Source organism: Phyllobates terribilis, unplaced genomic scaffold (genome assembly GCF_046119375.1).
Source record: "Phyllobates terribilis strain yellow unplaced genomic scaffold, ASM4611937v1 Scaffold_11__3_contigs__length_659146591, whole genome shotgun sequence".
Taxonomy (NCBI): Eukaryota; Metazoa; Chordata; class Amphibia; order Anura; family Dendrobatidae; genus Phyllobates; species Phyllobates terribilis.
This window is the reverse complement of record NW_027362771.1, coordinates 124540119-124557864: the sequence shown is the minus strand read 5'-3', so window position 1 is coordinate 124557864 and position 17746 is coordinate 124540119. Positions and strand designations below refer to the sequence as shown.

The 17746-nt window shown below is 41.8% G+C and overlaps 1 protein-coding gene across 2 annotated transcripts in view; it reads right to left on the bottom strand.

The window, feature by feature from the left end:
* Positions 1 to 262: 262 nt before the first annotated feature.
* The window catches only part of NUAK1 (NUAK family kinase 1), a 136936-nt gene continuing 119452 nt past the window's right edge, over positions 263 to 17746 (bottom strand). The window contains exons 5-8 of one of the 2 annotated variants that reach the window (XR_012251194.1): positions 7124 to 7243; positions 5824 to 5956; positions 2485 to 5651; positions 263 to 2153 (exon numbers count right to left, since the gene is read on the bottom strand). Coding sequence is in view for 1 of the 2 variants with exons in the window: in XM_073651587.1 (XP_073507688.1) it covers positions 4525 to 5651; positions 5824 to 5956; positions 7124 to 7243 (1380 nt within the window). In the remaining variant the exon portion in view is untranslated. Of the gene's footprint in view, positions 5652 to 5823; positions 5957 to 7123; positions 7244 to 17746 lie in introns of both variants that reach the window. The other variant, XM_073651587.1, reaches the window with a different exon arrangement.

Here is a 17746-nt window from a genome sequence, read left to right as displayed (position 1 = left end):
ACGTTATAGATATCTAAGCAAACAAAATCTATATCTATGAATAAATTCTTACACTGTCGTTTTAAAGTCCATTGACAACAACTGCAACAGTTGTCCCAAACTAGTGCAGTTTTAAATATAGTAGTACTGTACTAATAAATCCAAGATCTTGTCATGTTAAAGGAGTTCTCATGATGACGCCTTTTTGGATTTAAGCTAGTCCAATTGTCAGCTTTTATCCCCAGCAAAGCTGCAGGGAAAATGTAGTATTGCATGTAAGCCATTCAAAAGCATATCTAGCCATGGACTATATGGACGTGCTTGGTCTGCCAGAGTGAAAGACACCCGTTGTGTGCTGCTCTCTATTCTAGCTCATAAATAAGGATCCTGAGCATGGGATTTCTCTATAACATCCATATGCTCTCATAGGGATCTTCATCAGAGAACCTTTGAGACTAGACTCACACATTGCGTATTTGGTGCGAATTTTAAAGGGAATCTATAACCAGATTTTTGCTATGTAATCTGACAGCAGACTCTGATTCCAGCGATGTATCACTTAGTTTACTAGGTGCAGTAGTTGTGAGTCAGTTTTCTCTGCTGCAGAGCTCGGAATGCAGAGCTCTGTATAACCCCGCCCACACCACTGATTGGCAGCTTCATGTGTAGAATGTATAGTGACAGAAAGTTGTTTATCAGTGCTGGGGGTGTGGTTGGACTAGGATTCATGAGGCCAATTGTCCTGTAGTGATAATCTCCTTCTGATAAAACACTGATTGTCTTGATTCAGCAAAACACAGAACAGCAAGTGAACATCACTGGAATTGGGGTATTTGCTCCTACATTATGGTGATCACAGATTACATAGCAAAAACCTGGTGACACATTCCCTTTAAGCGCAGATTCTCTGCACGTAAATTCTGCAGTATTTTACAGTATCAGCAAAGTGAATGCGTTTTAACTTAACCTCATCTACATGCTGCATTTTTTTGTGCATAATCCGTGTGTAAATTAGCTTTGTTGCGTTTTTTTAATCCATAGAGTGTTAATTTCTCTCTCTCTGCAACAACCAAATGCACATGAAACTGCACGATTAAGTGTTGAAATTATGCACAGATTTTAGATGCAGAAATGCTGTGAATTTCAGTTAAGAAATTGATGGACATAAAATCCTCAAATATGCAACGTGTGAGCCCACCCTTCAAGTACTATATATTGCTTTAGAATTGTTCATTTTATTTATGCCGACAAACACGAGAATGACATAAACCATACAAAAAGAGCAAACACAATAAATACCATAAATATGCCCAGTTGACCGAACATCAAAAAACACAGTGAAAGGGCACAATATGCGCAGAATACAAAAGTTAAAACGCAATTATAAAATACTTTTGTAAAGTACATCTTAATTATAAAATCATTCGTAAACATGACTACAAGAAAATAATGTTACTCCATAGATTTGATTAAGAATAATGGTTTGTCACACATCTGTTATCTCTAGCTGTCATGTAAAATCAATCACCTTCTGTAGACCATAAAAAGTTGTTCCTGTATCATCAATAAAAAATGGATGCTAGTTATTCCTGTAAATTTACCATTTACTATGTTATGGGACTATAAAAATTGTCTAAAGTGTCAATATCAATAAAAAACGTGATTGCCACAAAATAACTTACAGAACTTGCCACTGACTTCTATTTTGATAAACCAAAGCTGTACCAATTGTAACCCACTGGTATCGGACATCACATGGCATGGTCTAGCATAAATGGTGGTAATATAGTTCAAAAAAGCATCCTTTTTAGAGTGACAGGGCAGTATTTTTAGTTAACCGAGATACTTTTTTACTACATTGCCAGACAATAAAGATGGCTCCACCATGACATATACAGCTATCTAGCAAGATTTATACATATTTTAAACATTATCAAAGATCTCCCTGTACAAGATTTTCTACTCATTTTACTCAGGAAAAATTAATAATCACTTAAAACTTATATTTGAGAGCTAGTCTCCATATCATTGGTTTTCTGTTCCTTTTCAGTGGACAGCGTAGACCACAGCACTGTTTTTGCCAGGGTCCATTTCAAAATAAATCTGTTACAGCTCTTAAAGTAGTCATTCGGGACTTTGTTGTTGTCTTTTTGGCTACGGGGCCAAGCAACTACCTGCCTGTTCTGCCCTGTGATGATGTGTCCCGGCTCAGGCGGTGATTCTCTGGCTTTATTTAACCTCACGTCAACAGAGCGCCTCTTTCACTTCCGGTCTGCTCTGTTCAACAGAGAGTCACTGCCCACGTCATACTGATTGACAGCCGGCTCCGTGAAGGGAGCAGGGAGTTGGCTGTCAATCAGCATTACATCAGCAGTGATGTCCCATCGACAGAACAGAGTGGAAGAAAAGACGCTGCTCTGTCAACATGACTCCACCAGAGCCAGGAGAATCTCCAAGCTGGAACAGATTGTTGCAGGGCAGAACAGGCAGGTAGTTAGCAACTACCTGCCGATAAGTTCTTAGCCCCACACCCAAAAATCCCAATGTCCCAGATAACCCCTTTAATAACGGAAGCCATGGCACTAATGTGAACAGATTCTTAAAATGACCAAGAAAAACACTTTGGTTACGATGATAAAAACCTTTAATCACTATACTTAAGTCTACCGTACACAAAGAGTCCTTATTAGTATGTGCAATACAAGTTTCCACATATAGTTTGCCCAGGCCTGTTATCCAATACGTGCATGTTTTCAAGAGATCCAGTTGGCCACTGAACACTTTTATGGCAGAAGTTACTTCAATCACTTTCTCAGAACTAATACCTTTTCGTAGATCCACAATAATTGAAATACATCTTCTGTCTTCCAGTACCATCTATATGCTTTCCACTTACCATTTCAATCCCATTTCTGAATATACATCCCGTTACATTCCACATATGCAGCTTTTCTACTTGCCATGAGCCCCTTCCATCAACATTTTATAAACAAACTGATCCAAGGTCACATATCCTACTCTGAACCCATAAATATTTCACATCTTTTATTTGCTGACAGTGAGAGTAAAGAAATGTGAACTGTATGCTCCACTGAGTATTTGCCAACAAAAATGGTTCTAATGGGTTCTTCATGTGAAATACATCTGGAAGTGTGTCTCAGCTACAACTCAACCAAGGAGAGTGCCTCTTTCATTTTTAGCTAGGCGTTCTCAAATTTTATTTGGCATATATTTGCAAATATGCTTTAGATCCTAAAGAAAATATAATAGCAGGGAACACCCATACCAAAATGCTTGGGCACCTGTCACTACATTTTCTAATTGATTGTTTTTTTTTAAGAATCCCATAAATTCAGAAAAACAGACATGATAAAAAAAACACCAACGGTGGTAGTGAAGTATTTGGCAAGTTCCAGCTATATTTTAAACATTTAATGAAAAGTCATAATGGGTCGTATAAATCTAAGACCGTCTGCTTTTTCTTAACGTCTGCTATTACACTGAGAACCATAACATATAGATTTATCCTTTAATATGTAATCCGCCTCCGAAAATCTGCTACTACAAAGCATATATGCTCTACAAGATGAATAAAACCACAAAGAGGTAACAACTTTGTAACAGTACTGAAAACTCCTGTATCATGTTTATATGCCCATACGTAGCATATGATAAAGGGTTGTCTTCATTAGACAATCTCTTTAAAATAACGTACCATAAGATCTTTAAAGATTCGATTAAAACTGTTAAGCCTACTTGAATGCAGAGCAGATTTTCTTCCAATTTTCTGCAGTTAGTCTGCAACATGGGGGTTTTGTCATTAACTTGCTAAGGATTTCACATTCGCTTTGCAAAAGATAAATTCTGCAAAGAAAATCATCAAAATGGGTACGAGTCCTAATCGAGTATCTTTGGCGCGCACGGAAAACATGTTTGCGTCGCCGCGGCTGTTTGTTAGGCAATCTCTGCATGTGTTGCGGCTGTCAAACAGCCGCGAATCATGCAGCCACAGCATTGCGAACATGTTTTCCGAGCACGCCGAAGATACTCGGTTAGTACTTGAGTGTGCTCGGATAACCCCTTATGATGATCTAGTAGAGATCAATTTAATAATTTTATAACATGCCAATGGGACTTTAATACATATCTTATAGTACTCTCCTTTAAGTATATTGCTATTCTTAGAAAAGGTATAAATTATTATATTATTACTTAATAAAATCTATTTTGATCAAATCACACGGTAATAAGTCCTTCTAAACTAAAAAGAATCAGAATAAAATCGGTCAAAATGGGCCAACTTATTACCAGTTCATGTAAGTCCTTCTACACAATTGAGTATTTTATATATTTCTCCCGCAATTTAGCAATTTTCTCAAATTAAGAAAAAACACTGTATTCCACAGGTAACATCCCACTTTTAATGTAAGGAATTGTAGGACAATACTCCAATTATTTTGGTGTGTTGAACAGTATGTGACAATCTCAACTATCACTGTCAGCAAAGTAACTTCTGAGCCATAAAAGCTTACAGTTCCTCAGTAATTATTTGAGCTTGTTGCAGATCTCTAAAGCTTTTTTGTAAACCTGAGTGACGTCATCCATATCTGTAAGTAAAGAAAAACTGCTGTCAGCAAAGCGATTGCGATAACGTTTCAGATTCTGAGGCCGAGGACTTTTAGGAAGTCCTTCAAAATCTTTAATAAAGAGGATATTTTCAGCTGAAACACAACTACGTATTCTTTGTCTGTTTGGTCTTCCAGCTGTTAATTCAAGCAATTCAAAAGAGTCATTAGACAAAACGCTGTCATCACTAATGACACTAGATGGACGACTGTAGCTTCGAGAAAGACCTTCTCCTGGTGCAAGACCTTGCTCCATTGATTCCAGTGATGTTGTGGCAGGACCAGCCACTGAGGAGTCTGTGTTGCTATTAGAATATTTACTGTTATGCTTTAAGATTCCTTTCCGCCTGTATGATAGGCTGTGAGAAACTGTTCGTTTTGTTTCTGTAACAACTTGAGATGTCTCGTTGCTCTCCGTTTCATCATTGTCTAATAGTTCTGAAGACTCACTTCTTTCTGGTGATGAATAGTAGCCAGATTCCCTTTGTTGAGTCTTTTTTAAAATGCCTTTCTTTGGCATTGGTGTAGACTGCTTTGAGCTATATAGTACTGATTTCTCAAGCTCCCTTGTACTGTTAGAGGATGGACTGGTGAGCACTTTCTCAGTGTCAGGTTTACATGTAGGAGACAATACTGGGCTGATGACCCCTTCTATGTAACCAGCACTGTGGCAGCGGTGTTCACTGTTACTCCTCTTTTTCAAGATGCTCTTAGGCCTCTTTAATATGGTTGTTTCTTCTTGTAATGCCTGAGCAATGTCATTGTCTTTTTTGGATTTCTTCAAAGACCTCTGTCGATCAAGAGGTGCTTCAGATGGCTTTGAAAGGCACTTTGTTTTGTTCTCCGATTCCATCTGCCGGTTAGTGGAGCGATTATGCCAGTCAATGAACCTGGCAAGTAATGGAGACTCTGAGTCCTTTAAGACATCACAGTCACACACACTAGTCTTGTAGCTCCAGTTAACCCACCAATGGTTTGCAATATCCTCAATGGTTGCTCGCCGCTCAGGATTAACCATTAGCATCCATCTGATTAGTCCACGAGCATCTGCAGAGAAAAATAATATGAAAATGCTAAATACTTGTGTGGTAATGCTCGTCTTATATTTACAGTTAGAATTTTAGTGAGTGCGTGCCATAAGAAACTAAATCTTTAAATTGAAAAGGGTCATACAATAATTCCAACTAATACGAGTATTCTCATTCCCACCATGAATTACCTGATGGCTGGGTTGGCTCTCTATATTCTCCACTGCTTATTTGTCGAATTAGATTTTTATGATCAAACCCATCAAATGGCATGGTGCCATACACCAGAGTATAGAGAAGTACCCCAAGTGCCCAACTGTCAACCTGAAACAAAAAGGAACATTTTTGAATTTTTCCTTTTTACTTAAAGGGGCATTCCCATCTCCAAGATCTATCTCAGTATGTAGTAGGTGTAATAATAATAATAGCAAATAACTCCAATTAGAAATCTACTATAGTTTTTCTGATTCGCTATGTCACTTTCTTCATGTGCAGGCATTGCAGGACCTTAGGTATTCATAGCTACGACCACTAGCGACTAGCTAACTGTCACTATATCAGTGGTCGTAACCATGAATACCTAAGGTCCTGCAATGCCTGCACATGAGGAAAGACACATAGCGAATCAGAAAAACTATAGTACATTTCTAATTGGAAGTATTTGCTAATATTATTATTATTATACCTACTACATATTGGGATAGGGTGTTAAAGATGGGAATATCCCTTTAAGTATTATATACTGTCATGCTAAATTTGCATTTCCAAATTATCAGAAGCACTGTAATCTTTAAAGGGAGTATGTCATCAGAAAATCAAATTTTGTTTAAATTCTTTAAATTAGTTTATTCTAAATTTATTATTTTTAATTTTTTTTGTTTTTCTTCAAATTTTTCATATCACTATCTGTACTAAAAATAGAATCTGAAATTTTGCAATTTTCACATTGACTACTTGTACCAGACTGACACTTTCTGTTCATTACAGTAGACTTTTCAGCAGTCTCATTATCATCACCTAGGATTACCATGAAAGGTATACACAGTCGTTAACACAGGATTCTTCAATTACAATAGGTCATGGTTAAGGCTCACCTTCTTTCCCTCCTTACATAATGACCTTTGCAGAGGTCAGAACATGCCTAGAATACACTAGTATACAAGTGTTTTACTACTATTTGGTTACATACAGATTGAAGACATTTGATATAAACACCAATTCTCAGCCACGACGCAGTGAATGAAGTTGTCCTGTTCAGGTCTGTTCACTGTACTTAGCATGAGGTGATGGCAGACGCCCACCAATCTGATAATGATCCAATGGATATGTCATCAATATCATTAGCCTGACAACCCCTTTAATATTTACAACAACTTATTGGCCATCAATTACAACTGAATTGGATGCGTCATCCTATGGACTCACGTGCCAGTCCATGGTAGGTTTAGTGGCAGTTTATCTCTATCTCTGCAAATACCAGGCACCACTTACCTCTGGGCCTCGATAGGGCTTTCCATTTACAATTTCAGGGGATGCATAAAGAGGACTGCCACAAAATGTCTGCAAAAATTTGTCTTTTTGGTAGAGATTTGACAGGCCAAAATCAGCAATCTGTAAGACAAGATGAAAACACTTATTGCATATATTTTCATATGCTATGCCTATATATCCAAAGCCTAAGCAATCAAGTTCTTAATACGTAGATTTAACCATACAACAATAAAAGGCAAATGATTCATGTTTTTGAATTATTAGCTTTATCTATTGTCTTCTGTGCAGATTAAAAACCCTTCTGTCGGCCTAATTTCACTATATTTTCTATTGTGCATATAGTAATTGCATCATTTTACTATACAAAACGTGGCTCTAAAGATAAATCACAGAGAACAATAACCACAATGGTTGATGAATGTCTTAACAGTAAAGCAATGTATTGTATTAGACAATAGCCTACAATAGTATTACAATGGCACTGTAATTGTGCCACTAGTGTGCAGAAAAACAATACTGACACTGTACATACACTCAACACTGGGCTACATTAAACACTATTATATATTTAATATACATTAATAACTAATCATTAAATTCAGAACTAAAAATTCAGCCTTTGGCCTATGTTCAGACCTAATTCTCAGACACACACATATTGCCTTTCATTTCTCTGAATTCCTCTTATCATTTCTCACTGGCTGCAGGAAGTTGCTCTTAAGCCTTTAGACGTGTGTCCTGCCACTCAAGAAGAAAATAATGAAACATTGACACTACTAATGAATCTATGCTAGACCCTGACCTTTGTCAGACTCTCAATACTCCGAGCATTTTCTCTTAAAGTTGCAGGGCTCTATGCTTTCCTTAACAAAACACATAGTTCTTAATGGCTTGGAATGTATGAAACATGAAATGCGAGGCATAATATATTTGTTTTCTCATGAAGGAGCGGTTTCTGCAGCCATGTTTTCATTATGGCTATTCAGGAAAAAAGTATTTACATTAAAGTCCACTCCCATCCTCACAGACTGATGCTTATCAGCTTTTCCCATTAAACTTGTCAGACTCCTTGAAACAAGATTAATAGGATTTCAGATTACTTAAAGGTCTGGCACTTAAAACCCAGCAACTTAGTTATTTAAAAAGAGGCAAAACATGTTAGGATTTTAGAGAAATATTATAGGTTTAACTCTATTTTTAGAATACAGTATGTACATATTTCCACTGATATTCAGGAACATGGTAGAAAACTGTACTATAACTAACAAGGTCTAAGGGGTAACGTTTCTCCTTGTGGAGAGTGACACACCGACTCTGGCATGCCAAGGTAAGGAGGCTTATTCACCATGCAATGCTCCTCCGGGAAATGTAATATGCAAATTGCCTCTTCAGAGAAAAAGAGGACTTCTACTCTATAGCGCCACCTATTGGAAACAGCAATCCTACAAGTTACAATCAACCCTTTAACAAGTCGTGCAATATGACTTAGGATAAAAGCCAAATCAGAATCTCAATTTGCAGACACGGTGTTTCGGGCTGTTGGCCCTCGTCAGTGCAAAGTATGAGAACTGATTTGGCTAGATGAGAGGCTCTGGACTGAGGTCTAAGGGGTAACGTTTCTCCTTGTGGAAAGTGACATACTGACTCTGGCATGTCAAGGTAAGGAGGCTTATTCGCCGTGCAATTCTCCTCCGGGAAATTTAATATGCAAATTACCTCTTCAGAGAAAAAGAGGACTTAAACTCTATAGCGCCACCAATTGGATTGCTGCTTCTAACAGGTGGCGCTATAGAGTTTAAGTCCTCTTTTGCACTATAACTAACAAGACATTTACTTTCTCCACCAATGCAGTGTGGGTGACATGATGGGCCACTACAGTGGGGGAAATAAGTATTTGATCCCTTGCTGTTTTTGTAAGTTTGCCCACTGACAAAGACATTAACAGTCTATAATTTTAAGGGTAGGTTAATTTTAACATTGACAATATCCCAAAAAAATCAAGAAAATCACATTGTAAAAATTAGATAATTTATCTCTCAATGTTAAAATTAACCTACCCTTAAAATGATAAACTGTTCATGTCTTTGTCAGTGGGCAAACTTACAAAAACAGCAAGGGATCAAAAAATTATTTCCTTCACTGTATATAGCATCTGTGTTTGACTTGGGCAACTTTATTGGTGTGCTATGAAGATTGCAGTGCTGCATTGCACCTTCACATCTTAAGATTGTCAATGTAGTCACACTGACACACAGCACAAATTGATTGTGACTGTCAACAACATTTCAAGACTGTTTTGACTTTTAATCAGCGTTTGCAAATAGTACATGACTTCTCCATTATAGATCACAATGCAAGTTGCAAATGGCTCTGACTTGCTTGTGAGTTTGCTACTATTTGGTTTATTTGGCAGCATGGTGGCTAGTGGTTAGCACAGTTACTTTGCAGCGCTGGGGTCTTGGGTTCAAATCCCACCAAGGACAACATCTGCAAGGAGTTTGTACAGTGGCTTGTGAAAGTATTCATCCCCCTTAGAATTTTTCGCGTTTTGCTAACTCACAACCTGGAATTTCACTGTTTTTTTTTTTGAGGGTTTGCATCAGTTCATGTAAAGAACATGCCTACAACTGTGAACATTTGGTTTTCTTTTTTTGTGAAGCAAATAACAAATAGGACTAACTGAAAACCTCAGTGTGCATAACTATTCACCCCCCTAAGGTCAGTACTTTGTTGAGCCTCCATTTACGGCAATTACAGCTGCAAGTGGCTTTGGATAAGTCTCTATGAGTTTTCCACATCTTGCCACTGGGATTTCTGCCCATTGCTGAAGGCAAAACTGCTCCAGCTCCTTCAAGATAGATGGTTTCCTCGGGTGAAGAGCAATCTTCAAGTCTGACCACAGATTCTCAACTGGATTAAGGTCTGGGCTTTGACTAGGCCTCTACAAAACATTTACACATTTCCCATAAAACCACTCGACTGTTGCTTTAGTAGTATGCTTTGGGTCATTGTCTTGTTGGAATGTGAACCTCCCGTCCCAGTCTCAAATCACTGACAGACTGAAACAGATTTTGCTCAAGAATACCCCTGTATTTCACACCACACATCTTCCCCTCGATTCGGACCATTTTCCCTGCTCCTGTTGCCCAAAAACATCCCCAAAGCATGATCCTGCCACCACTATATTTCACTGTGGGGATGATGTTCTTGGGGTGATGAACTGTGTTGGTTTGACGCCAGAGATAGCGTTTACCTTGGTGGCCAAAAACTTAAATTTTGGTCTCATCTGACCACAGCACCTTCCGCCATACATTTGGGGAGTTTTCCACATCTTTTGGCAAACTCAAAACATTAAAAAATGTTTAAACACAGGTTGTAATGTAGCAAAAAAGGTAAAAAGCCAGGGGGGGTGAATTCCTCAGCAAGCCATTGTATGTTCTCCCCGTATTTGCGTGGGTTTCCACCGGGTACTTTCCTCACACACTTACCAACACTTCTGTCCATAAAATGACCGCTGGTGGAGGAGCATGTGACCAGTCGAATCTATCAGTCTTCCTCAATTATATAACATCTCATATGGGAAAGCTGCTTTACTATTGGACGAAGTGATGAGTGATCTGGTCACATGACCCTCCACCAGCAGCCATTTCATGGACAGAAGTGCTGGGTAGTCTGTTAGGAAAGCTGCACTAACAAGAGAAGATGGCCACCGTCTTTACCTGAGAACCTGTCAGTGAGATAGATCTGACTGTCTAACTGGAAAGTCTGTAGCGGCTATCTGTCTTTTTCTGAGCTCCTCTCAGCTAATATATCGCCACAGAAGAGATTAAAGTTGAATGTGCAGAAAAACAAAGAGCAAACAAAAAAACCTCTGTACAATATAGGCATACATGCACATTTGTAAATCGGAAATGGGACATAGCCAAAATACGATAGTGTGCATAAGCCTTTAGGGAAAGCTTATATTTTCTACGCCTAATAAACTTTACTGCTATTTTAGAGAAAAGAATTTAAGGTAAATGTTTAATTCTGCCGGTATCAGCGATGTTATTTGAAAAATACAATTAGAATTAATCATTACAAAGTGTTGATGCAAGTTCACCATTCAATGACTGTACAAGGTGAAGTTGTTTTCTTACTCTGTCACAGTGGTTGACTTGACCTTGGCCCCGATTAAAAAGAGGAGATATTTGCATACTTAGCACTATGCAGAGTACAAACATCCGCACTATTTTTGTCATTTCTGACTCAGGAATTTGCAACAACAATAAGGTCTTCGACGTGTGTTAGTCAGAAAAGTTTTCATTCTGCACTTGCAAATATTTTGTTGAAAATTATGCAAAGCAGTTTGTTTGCAGGACAGCGATTTGTAAGTCTATTAGGATGACATCAAAATAATAAATCACATTATAATCGGAGACAAGGTAACTTCAGGTTACCACATGCGAATAGCACATCCTCCACTAACTGTGATAATGATTGTATCATCCAAAAAGTGGAGAGCGTGCTGGACAGTGCTGGCAGTCTACACTGGATTAGAATGTGATACATGAGCGATAACAACATTTTGTAATCAACTGGAGGTGGGATAAGAAGGAGGAGATGATGTGTGTACAGAACATGATGTGTGCAAGTGGTGTGGGTGGCACATTTGTACTTGGCTGCTGGCATGGGAGTGTGAGTTTCAGGATGAACACTGCACGTTTCTACATGAGTACATTTCATATGGGTGCCAGTATTGAACTCTTGGATTTGAGTGATTTATTGGTATAAATGTAATACTTGTTATTAAATAGAATGAGTAATGGATATGTGACAAAAGATAAAGAATATATTATAACTATAAGCAAATAGACAGCACAAGAATCACTACCAACATAGTGATATAGAAGGTGCTCCAGTAGGGTCCCTAGCTTTTTTGTCTCACTGTTTTGATAATTCTCTACATTTGGAAAAAATTGCTTAAAGTAATATTTCTACACAATAGCCATAGCACTATCTTATTTTTTAGAAGTAGACAAGAAGCATAGCCACAGGACAGAAACGATAACAGGACCAACTAATTAGCAGCAGATGACTTCCATTAAGATCTCCCTCCAACTTCCAAGTGGTCATCATATAACGACCCCCCGGGCCCTGCCACCTCCTTTACCCATGATTTCTCCAACTGGCTTCTACACTTTCACTCTGCTGACACTCTCACTGTCATCAAGGGTGATTTCAACATACCTAATAACGCCGAAAAGTAAGCAACCTCCAAACTCTTGTCACTTGCTTCATCCTTTGATCTTTACAATTATTCTCCACAGCCACTCACACAGATGGACACCCTATAGACCTCATCTTCACCCGCCTCTGTTCACTATCTAACTTCACATCTCCCCTAATCTGACCATCATCTGTGATCCCTCCAGCTATTCAGCACTGGCTTTACTCTCCTTCAGACAAATCAAGCTCTCACTTCCTCCAGATGTCTGATTTGTCCAAAGGAGGTGAGAGTGAAGCCAGTACTGATCGTCCGCAGGGATTGCATGACAGAATGTCACGCAATCCCCGAGAGAGCCAGTGCCGACACCACTGGAACGGTGCCGGCACCAGAGGTGAGTATAAATTTTATTATTTTACTGGGGGAAAACATATGGATTCAGAAGGGGTTGTCCGAGTAGTGGACAACCTTTTTAACCTATGTTGTCTTCCGTTCCACTTTATTTCATGCAACAATCATGCTTACCCTGAAGAAGCCATACCCTGACCCAACCTTTACGTCCAGCCATCAACCCATATCGCTACTCTCTTCGCTTCAGGTCCACATTGAACATTCGTCCTACCTTCCATCCAACTCACTCTTCAGCAAAAGCTAACAGACAATATTCTATACTCCTCCTTCTAGACCTGTTCTCTGCCTTCAACACAGTTGACTATTCCCTCTTACTAAAGATCCTTTCTTCTCTTGACAATAAAGACCTTACCTTCTTAATTGTCGTCACACAGCTCCTCTGTCAGGGCAGAAGGAGGAACCATCTGACAGGGCAGAAGGAGTTCAGTTAAATTAGTACTTCCCCTCCATGTTTACCACACTATTCCTTCTGCCCTGTCAGCTGGTTCCTGTGTGCTCAGTGACATCGGCAGTTCTCAGTGTTAAGCTATGTTCCCACATGTTGTGTTTTTTTTAAGTCAGAAATCTTCAGCAAAACTGATCTCCGGCAGGAAATCAGCTGCGTCAAAAACTTTTTGCTGCGTTTTTTCAGCTTTTTTTTCACTGTCCTTCTGTCTCTAGTTATGCATGTACATAAAGTTCAGTGAAAAAAAAGAACCCCATTCTATTTTGCCATCAAAAACGCTGATGGCTCCTGTGTTGCCTGTGAGTGATGAAAATTCCAGCAAATGTGCTTCAGAACAATCAATAACACTGAGAAGTGCCAATGTCACTGAGCTCAGAGGAACCAGCTGACACGGCAGAAGGAGCAGTGGAGTAAACACCGGGGGGAAGTGCCCATGTTACTGAGCTCCTTCTGCCCTGTCAGCTAACTGTCCTGTGTGTCTGTGCTCTACACTGAGGAAAACTGCCGATGTCTCTGAGCACACAGGAACCAGCTGACAGGTAGAGGAGCTGTGTGCTGACAGAGCCCATGCACTGTGCCAAAGACATGGAAACCAGCTGATACACTGACATACAGTGCACGAGATTCAGCCAGGGGAACAGAACACGGATTTCCTTCATAAACTGAATAGGGGAACATTTTCTAGAAGGATTTTGAAAGGTTTTCTTTTGGATTTCATTCATAAGGTGTATTTGAAAGATTATTAAAATCGCTTGCTCTATATTATTATGAATTAAAAATTATAAAGACAGTTATGCTTTAAAAATAAATAACAATTACATATATACACTGCTCAAAAAAAATAAATGGAACACTCAAATAACACATCCTAGATCTGAATGAATGAAATGTTCGCATTGAATGCTTTGTTCTGTACAAAGGTGAATGTGCTGACAACAAAATCACATAAAAATCATCAATGGAAATCAAATTTATTAACCAATGGAGGCCTGGATTTGGAGTCACCCCCAAAATTAAAGTGGAAAAACAGACTACAGGCTGATCCAACTTTGATGTAATGTTCTTAAAACAAGTCAAAATGAGGCTCAGTATTGTGTGTGACCTCCACGTGCCTGTATGACCTCCCTACAACGCCTGGGCATGCTCCTGATGAGGTTGCGGATGGTCTCCTGTGGGATCTCCTCCCAGACATGGACTAAAGGATCCGCCAACTCCTGGACAGTCTGTGGTGCAACGTGACGTTGGTGGATGGAGCGAGACATGATGTCCCAGATGTGCTCAATCGGATTCAGGTCTGGGGAACGGGCGGGCCAGTCCATAGCTTCAATGCCTTCATCTTGCAGGAACTGCTGACACACTATAGCCACATGAGGTCTGGCATTGTCCTGCATTAGGAGGAACCCAGGGCCAGCCGCACCAGCATATGGTCTCACAAGGGGTCTGAGGATCTCACCTCGGTACCTAATGGCAGTCAGGCTACTTCTGGCGAGCACATGGAGGGCTGTGCGACCCTCCAAAGAAATGCCACCCCACACCATTACTGACCCACTGCCAAATCGGTCATGATGAAGGATGTTGCAGACAGCAAATCGCTCTCCACGGCATCTCCAGACTCTGTCACGTCTGTCACGTGTGCTCAGTAAGAACCTGCTTTCATCTGTGAAGAGCACAGGGCGCCAGTGGCAACTTTGCCAATTCTGGTGTTCTGTGGCAAATGGCAAGCGTCCTGCACGGTGTTGGGCTGTGAGCACAACCCCCATCTGTGGACGTCGGGCCCTCATACCACCCTCATGGAGTCGGTTTCTAACCTTTTGTGCAAACATATGCACATTTGTGGCCTGCTGGAGGTCATTTTGCAGGGCTCTGGAAGTGCTCCTCCTGTTTCTCCTTGCACAAAGGCGGAGGTAGAGGTCCTGCTGCTGGGTTGTTGCCCTCCTACGGCCCCCTCCACGTCTCCTGGTGTACTGGCCTGTCTCCTGGTAGAGCCTCCAGCCTCTGGACACTACGCTGACAGACACAGCAAACCTTCTTGCCACAGCTCGCATTGATGTGCCATTCTGGATGAGCTGCACTACCTGAGCAACTTCTGTGGGTTGTAGAGTCCATCTCATGCTACCACGAGTGTGAAAGCACAACCAACATTCAAAAGTGACCAAAACATCAGCCAGAAAGCATTGGTACTGAGATATGGTCTGTGGTCCCCACCTGCAGAACCACTCCTTTATTGAGGGTGTCTTGATAATTGCCAGTAATTTCCATCTATTGTCTATTCCATTTGCACAACAGCATGTGAAATTGATTGTCAATCAGTGTTGCTTCCTAAGTGGACAGTTTGATTTCACAGAAGTTTGATTTACTTGGAGCTATATTCTGTTGTTTAAGTGTTCCCTTTATTTTTTTGAGCAGTGTATGAAGAGAAACTAAAGTAACTCTGCAGAGGATTAACTTAGAATCAGGCATGTTAAAATCCAACATGCCCAAGATAACAATCGTTCAGTTATCTATTGTGTATCAGGGGCCTTGCTCATATAAGTTTATGCATCTGGTTTTATATGAAGGCATTCAAAATTTTCTCCTGGTTTCTGTTTGAAGCCGTAAGAAAACAAAATTCTGTCACATTAAATATGACAACAAGCACTGCTTTTAGGGAACAATGGGGTGCAGTACTGAATCAATATGCACGACTCAAAGTCAGTGTAGTGCCGGCGTCCCTGCCCTCTGCTAGGCAGGGACGCTGCTCCCCTCACCGCTCTGCTCCGTGCCCGGCATCCTTCCCCCGCTCTGCTGTCAGCGCGCGCTCCGTCCCGGCGTCCTCCTCCTGCTCTGCTCTCAGCGCGCGCTCCTTCCCGGCCCCTGTGCTTAGGGCGCGCGCGCGCGCGCTCCCCTCCTCTTAAAGGGGCCGCGCGCGCGCCGCCCTAAAGAGTCCCCGGCCAATGGCCGGAGGACTTCATCATATATAAGGCACCTCCTCCAAAATGGAGGTGCCCGAGCAATGTTGTTTGCACCTGTGTCTCACCTGTGCTTCAGCCCTCAGGTCCCGTTGCCAGTTTCCTGCCAGTTTCCTGCCAGTTACCTGCCTGATTCCTGCCTGAATACTTGTTACCTGTCTGCCAGTCTGAGGTCCGACGGTCTGCCTTACTACTCCTGTCAGTCTGTCTAAAGGACCAGCCTGCCCGCTCACCTGGGAGCGCATATCAGCTACCTGCCTGCTTGCCTGAGGTTCGACGGTCTGCCTTACTACTCCGGTCAGTCTGTCTATGGACCAGCTTGCCCGCTCACCTGGGAGCGCTTCTCCGTTATCTGCCTGCTTGCCAGCCCGGAGGCTCCGTTGTCACGTGCTGTGACCACCAGCTATCTCAGAGACTCTTGCCCGCTCACCTGGGAGCGCATCTCCGTTACCTGCCTGCTTGCCAGCCCGGAGGTCCCGTTGTCACGTGCGGTGACCACCAGCTATTCCAGAGACTCTTGCCCGCTCACCTGGGAGCGCTTCTCCGTTACCTACCTGCCTGCCAGCCCGGAGGTTCCGCCGTCACGTGCCGTGACCACCTGCTATTCCAGAGACTCTCGCTTGCTCACCTGGGAGCACACATCTACCATCTGCCTGCTAGCCTACCCGGAGGCTCTGCCATCACAGGTCGTACCTACCCCTTACCCAGAGACTGCCCTGATCACTTGCCGTAACTCCCTGTCCGTTCACCCAGAGACTGCCACCCGCTCCCTTACAAGGGCCGCCCCATTGTATAGTAGCTCAGAGGTTCCGCCTCCCGGACCCGTTACAGTTTGCTCGGGCCGTGGAACCCGGTGGCACCCAAGCTCCCTCGCTCACGGACCTGTGTCATGAACTGTCCCGTCAAAGGTCCCAACAGGAGTCCATCCTGGGTCACCTGCGGAATGTCAATACTTGCCTGGACTCTCTCACGCCCTCTTGCTAGGTCTGCCCTGGCTCCAGAGACATGCACCCGTGCTAGACTGGCAAACCGGAGAGGTCCTTCGCTGGGGACAAGACTGTCATAAAACCTGCCTGGTTCCCGTCCATCCCGTCCGTCCCTCTCCTACCCCAGCTAATCTACCTGGACTTCCGATTCCTTATTGGTCTTATGCAGATGTCTTTAATAAAAAGGAGGCAGAGACATTACCACCACATAGACCATACGACTGTCCCATCGATCTGCTACCCGGTACTACTCCTCCCCGTGGGCGTATCTATCCTTTATCCGCTGCTGAGACCCGGTCAATGTCCGAATATATTGAGGAGAATCTGGCCAGAGGATTCATCCGGAAATCTACCTCCCCGGCGGGAGCAGGCTTCTTTTTCGTCAAAAAGAAGGACGGCTCTCTCCGTCCCTGTATAGACTATAGAGGCCTAAACCTGATCACGGTGAAGAATAAGTACCCCCTTCCGCTCATTCCAGAATTATTTGATCGTCTGAGGGGGGCTAGGATCTTCACCAAACTGGACCTTCGTGGGGCGTACAACCTGGTTCGTATTCGTCAGGGGGATGAATGGAAGACGGCATTCAACACCCGGGACGGCCACTATGAATACCTGGTAATGCCCTTT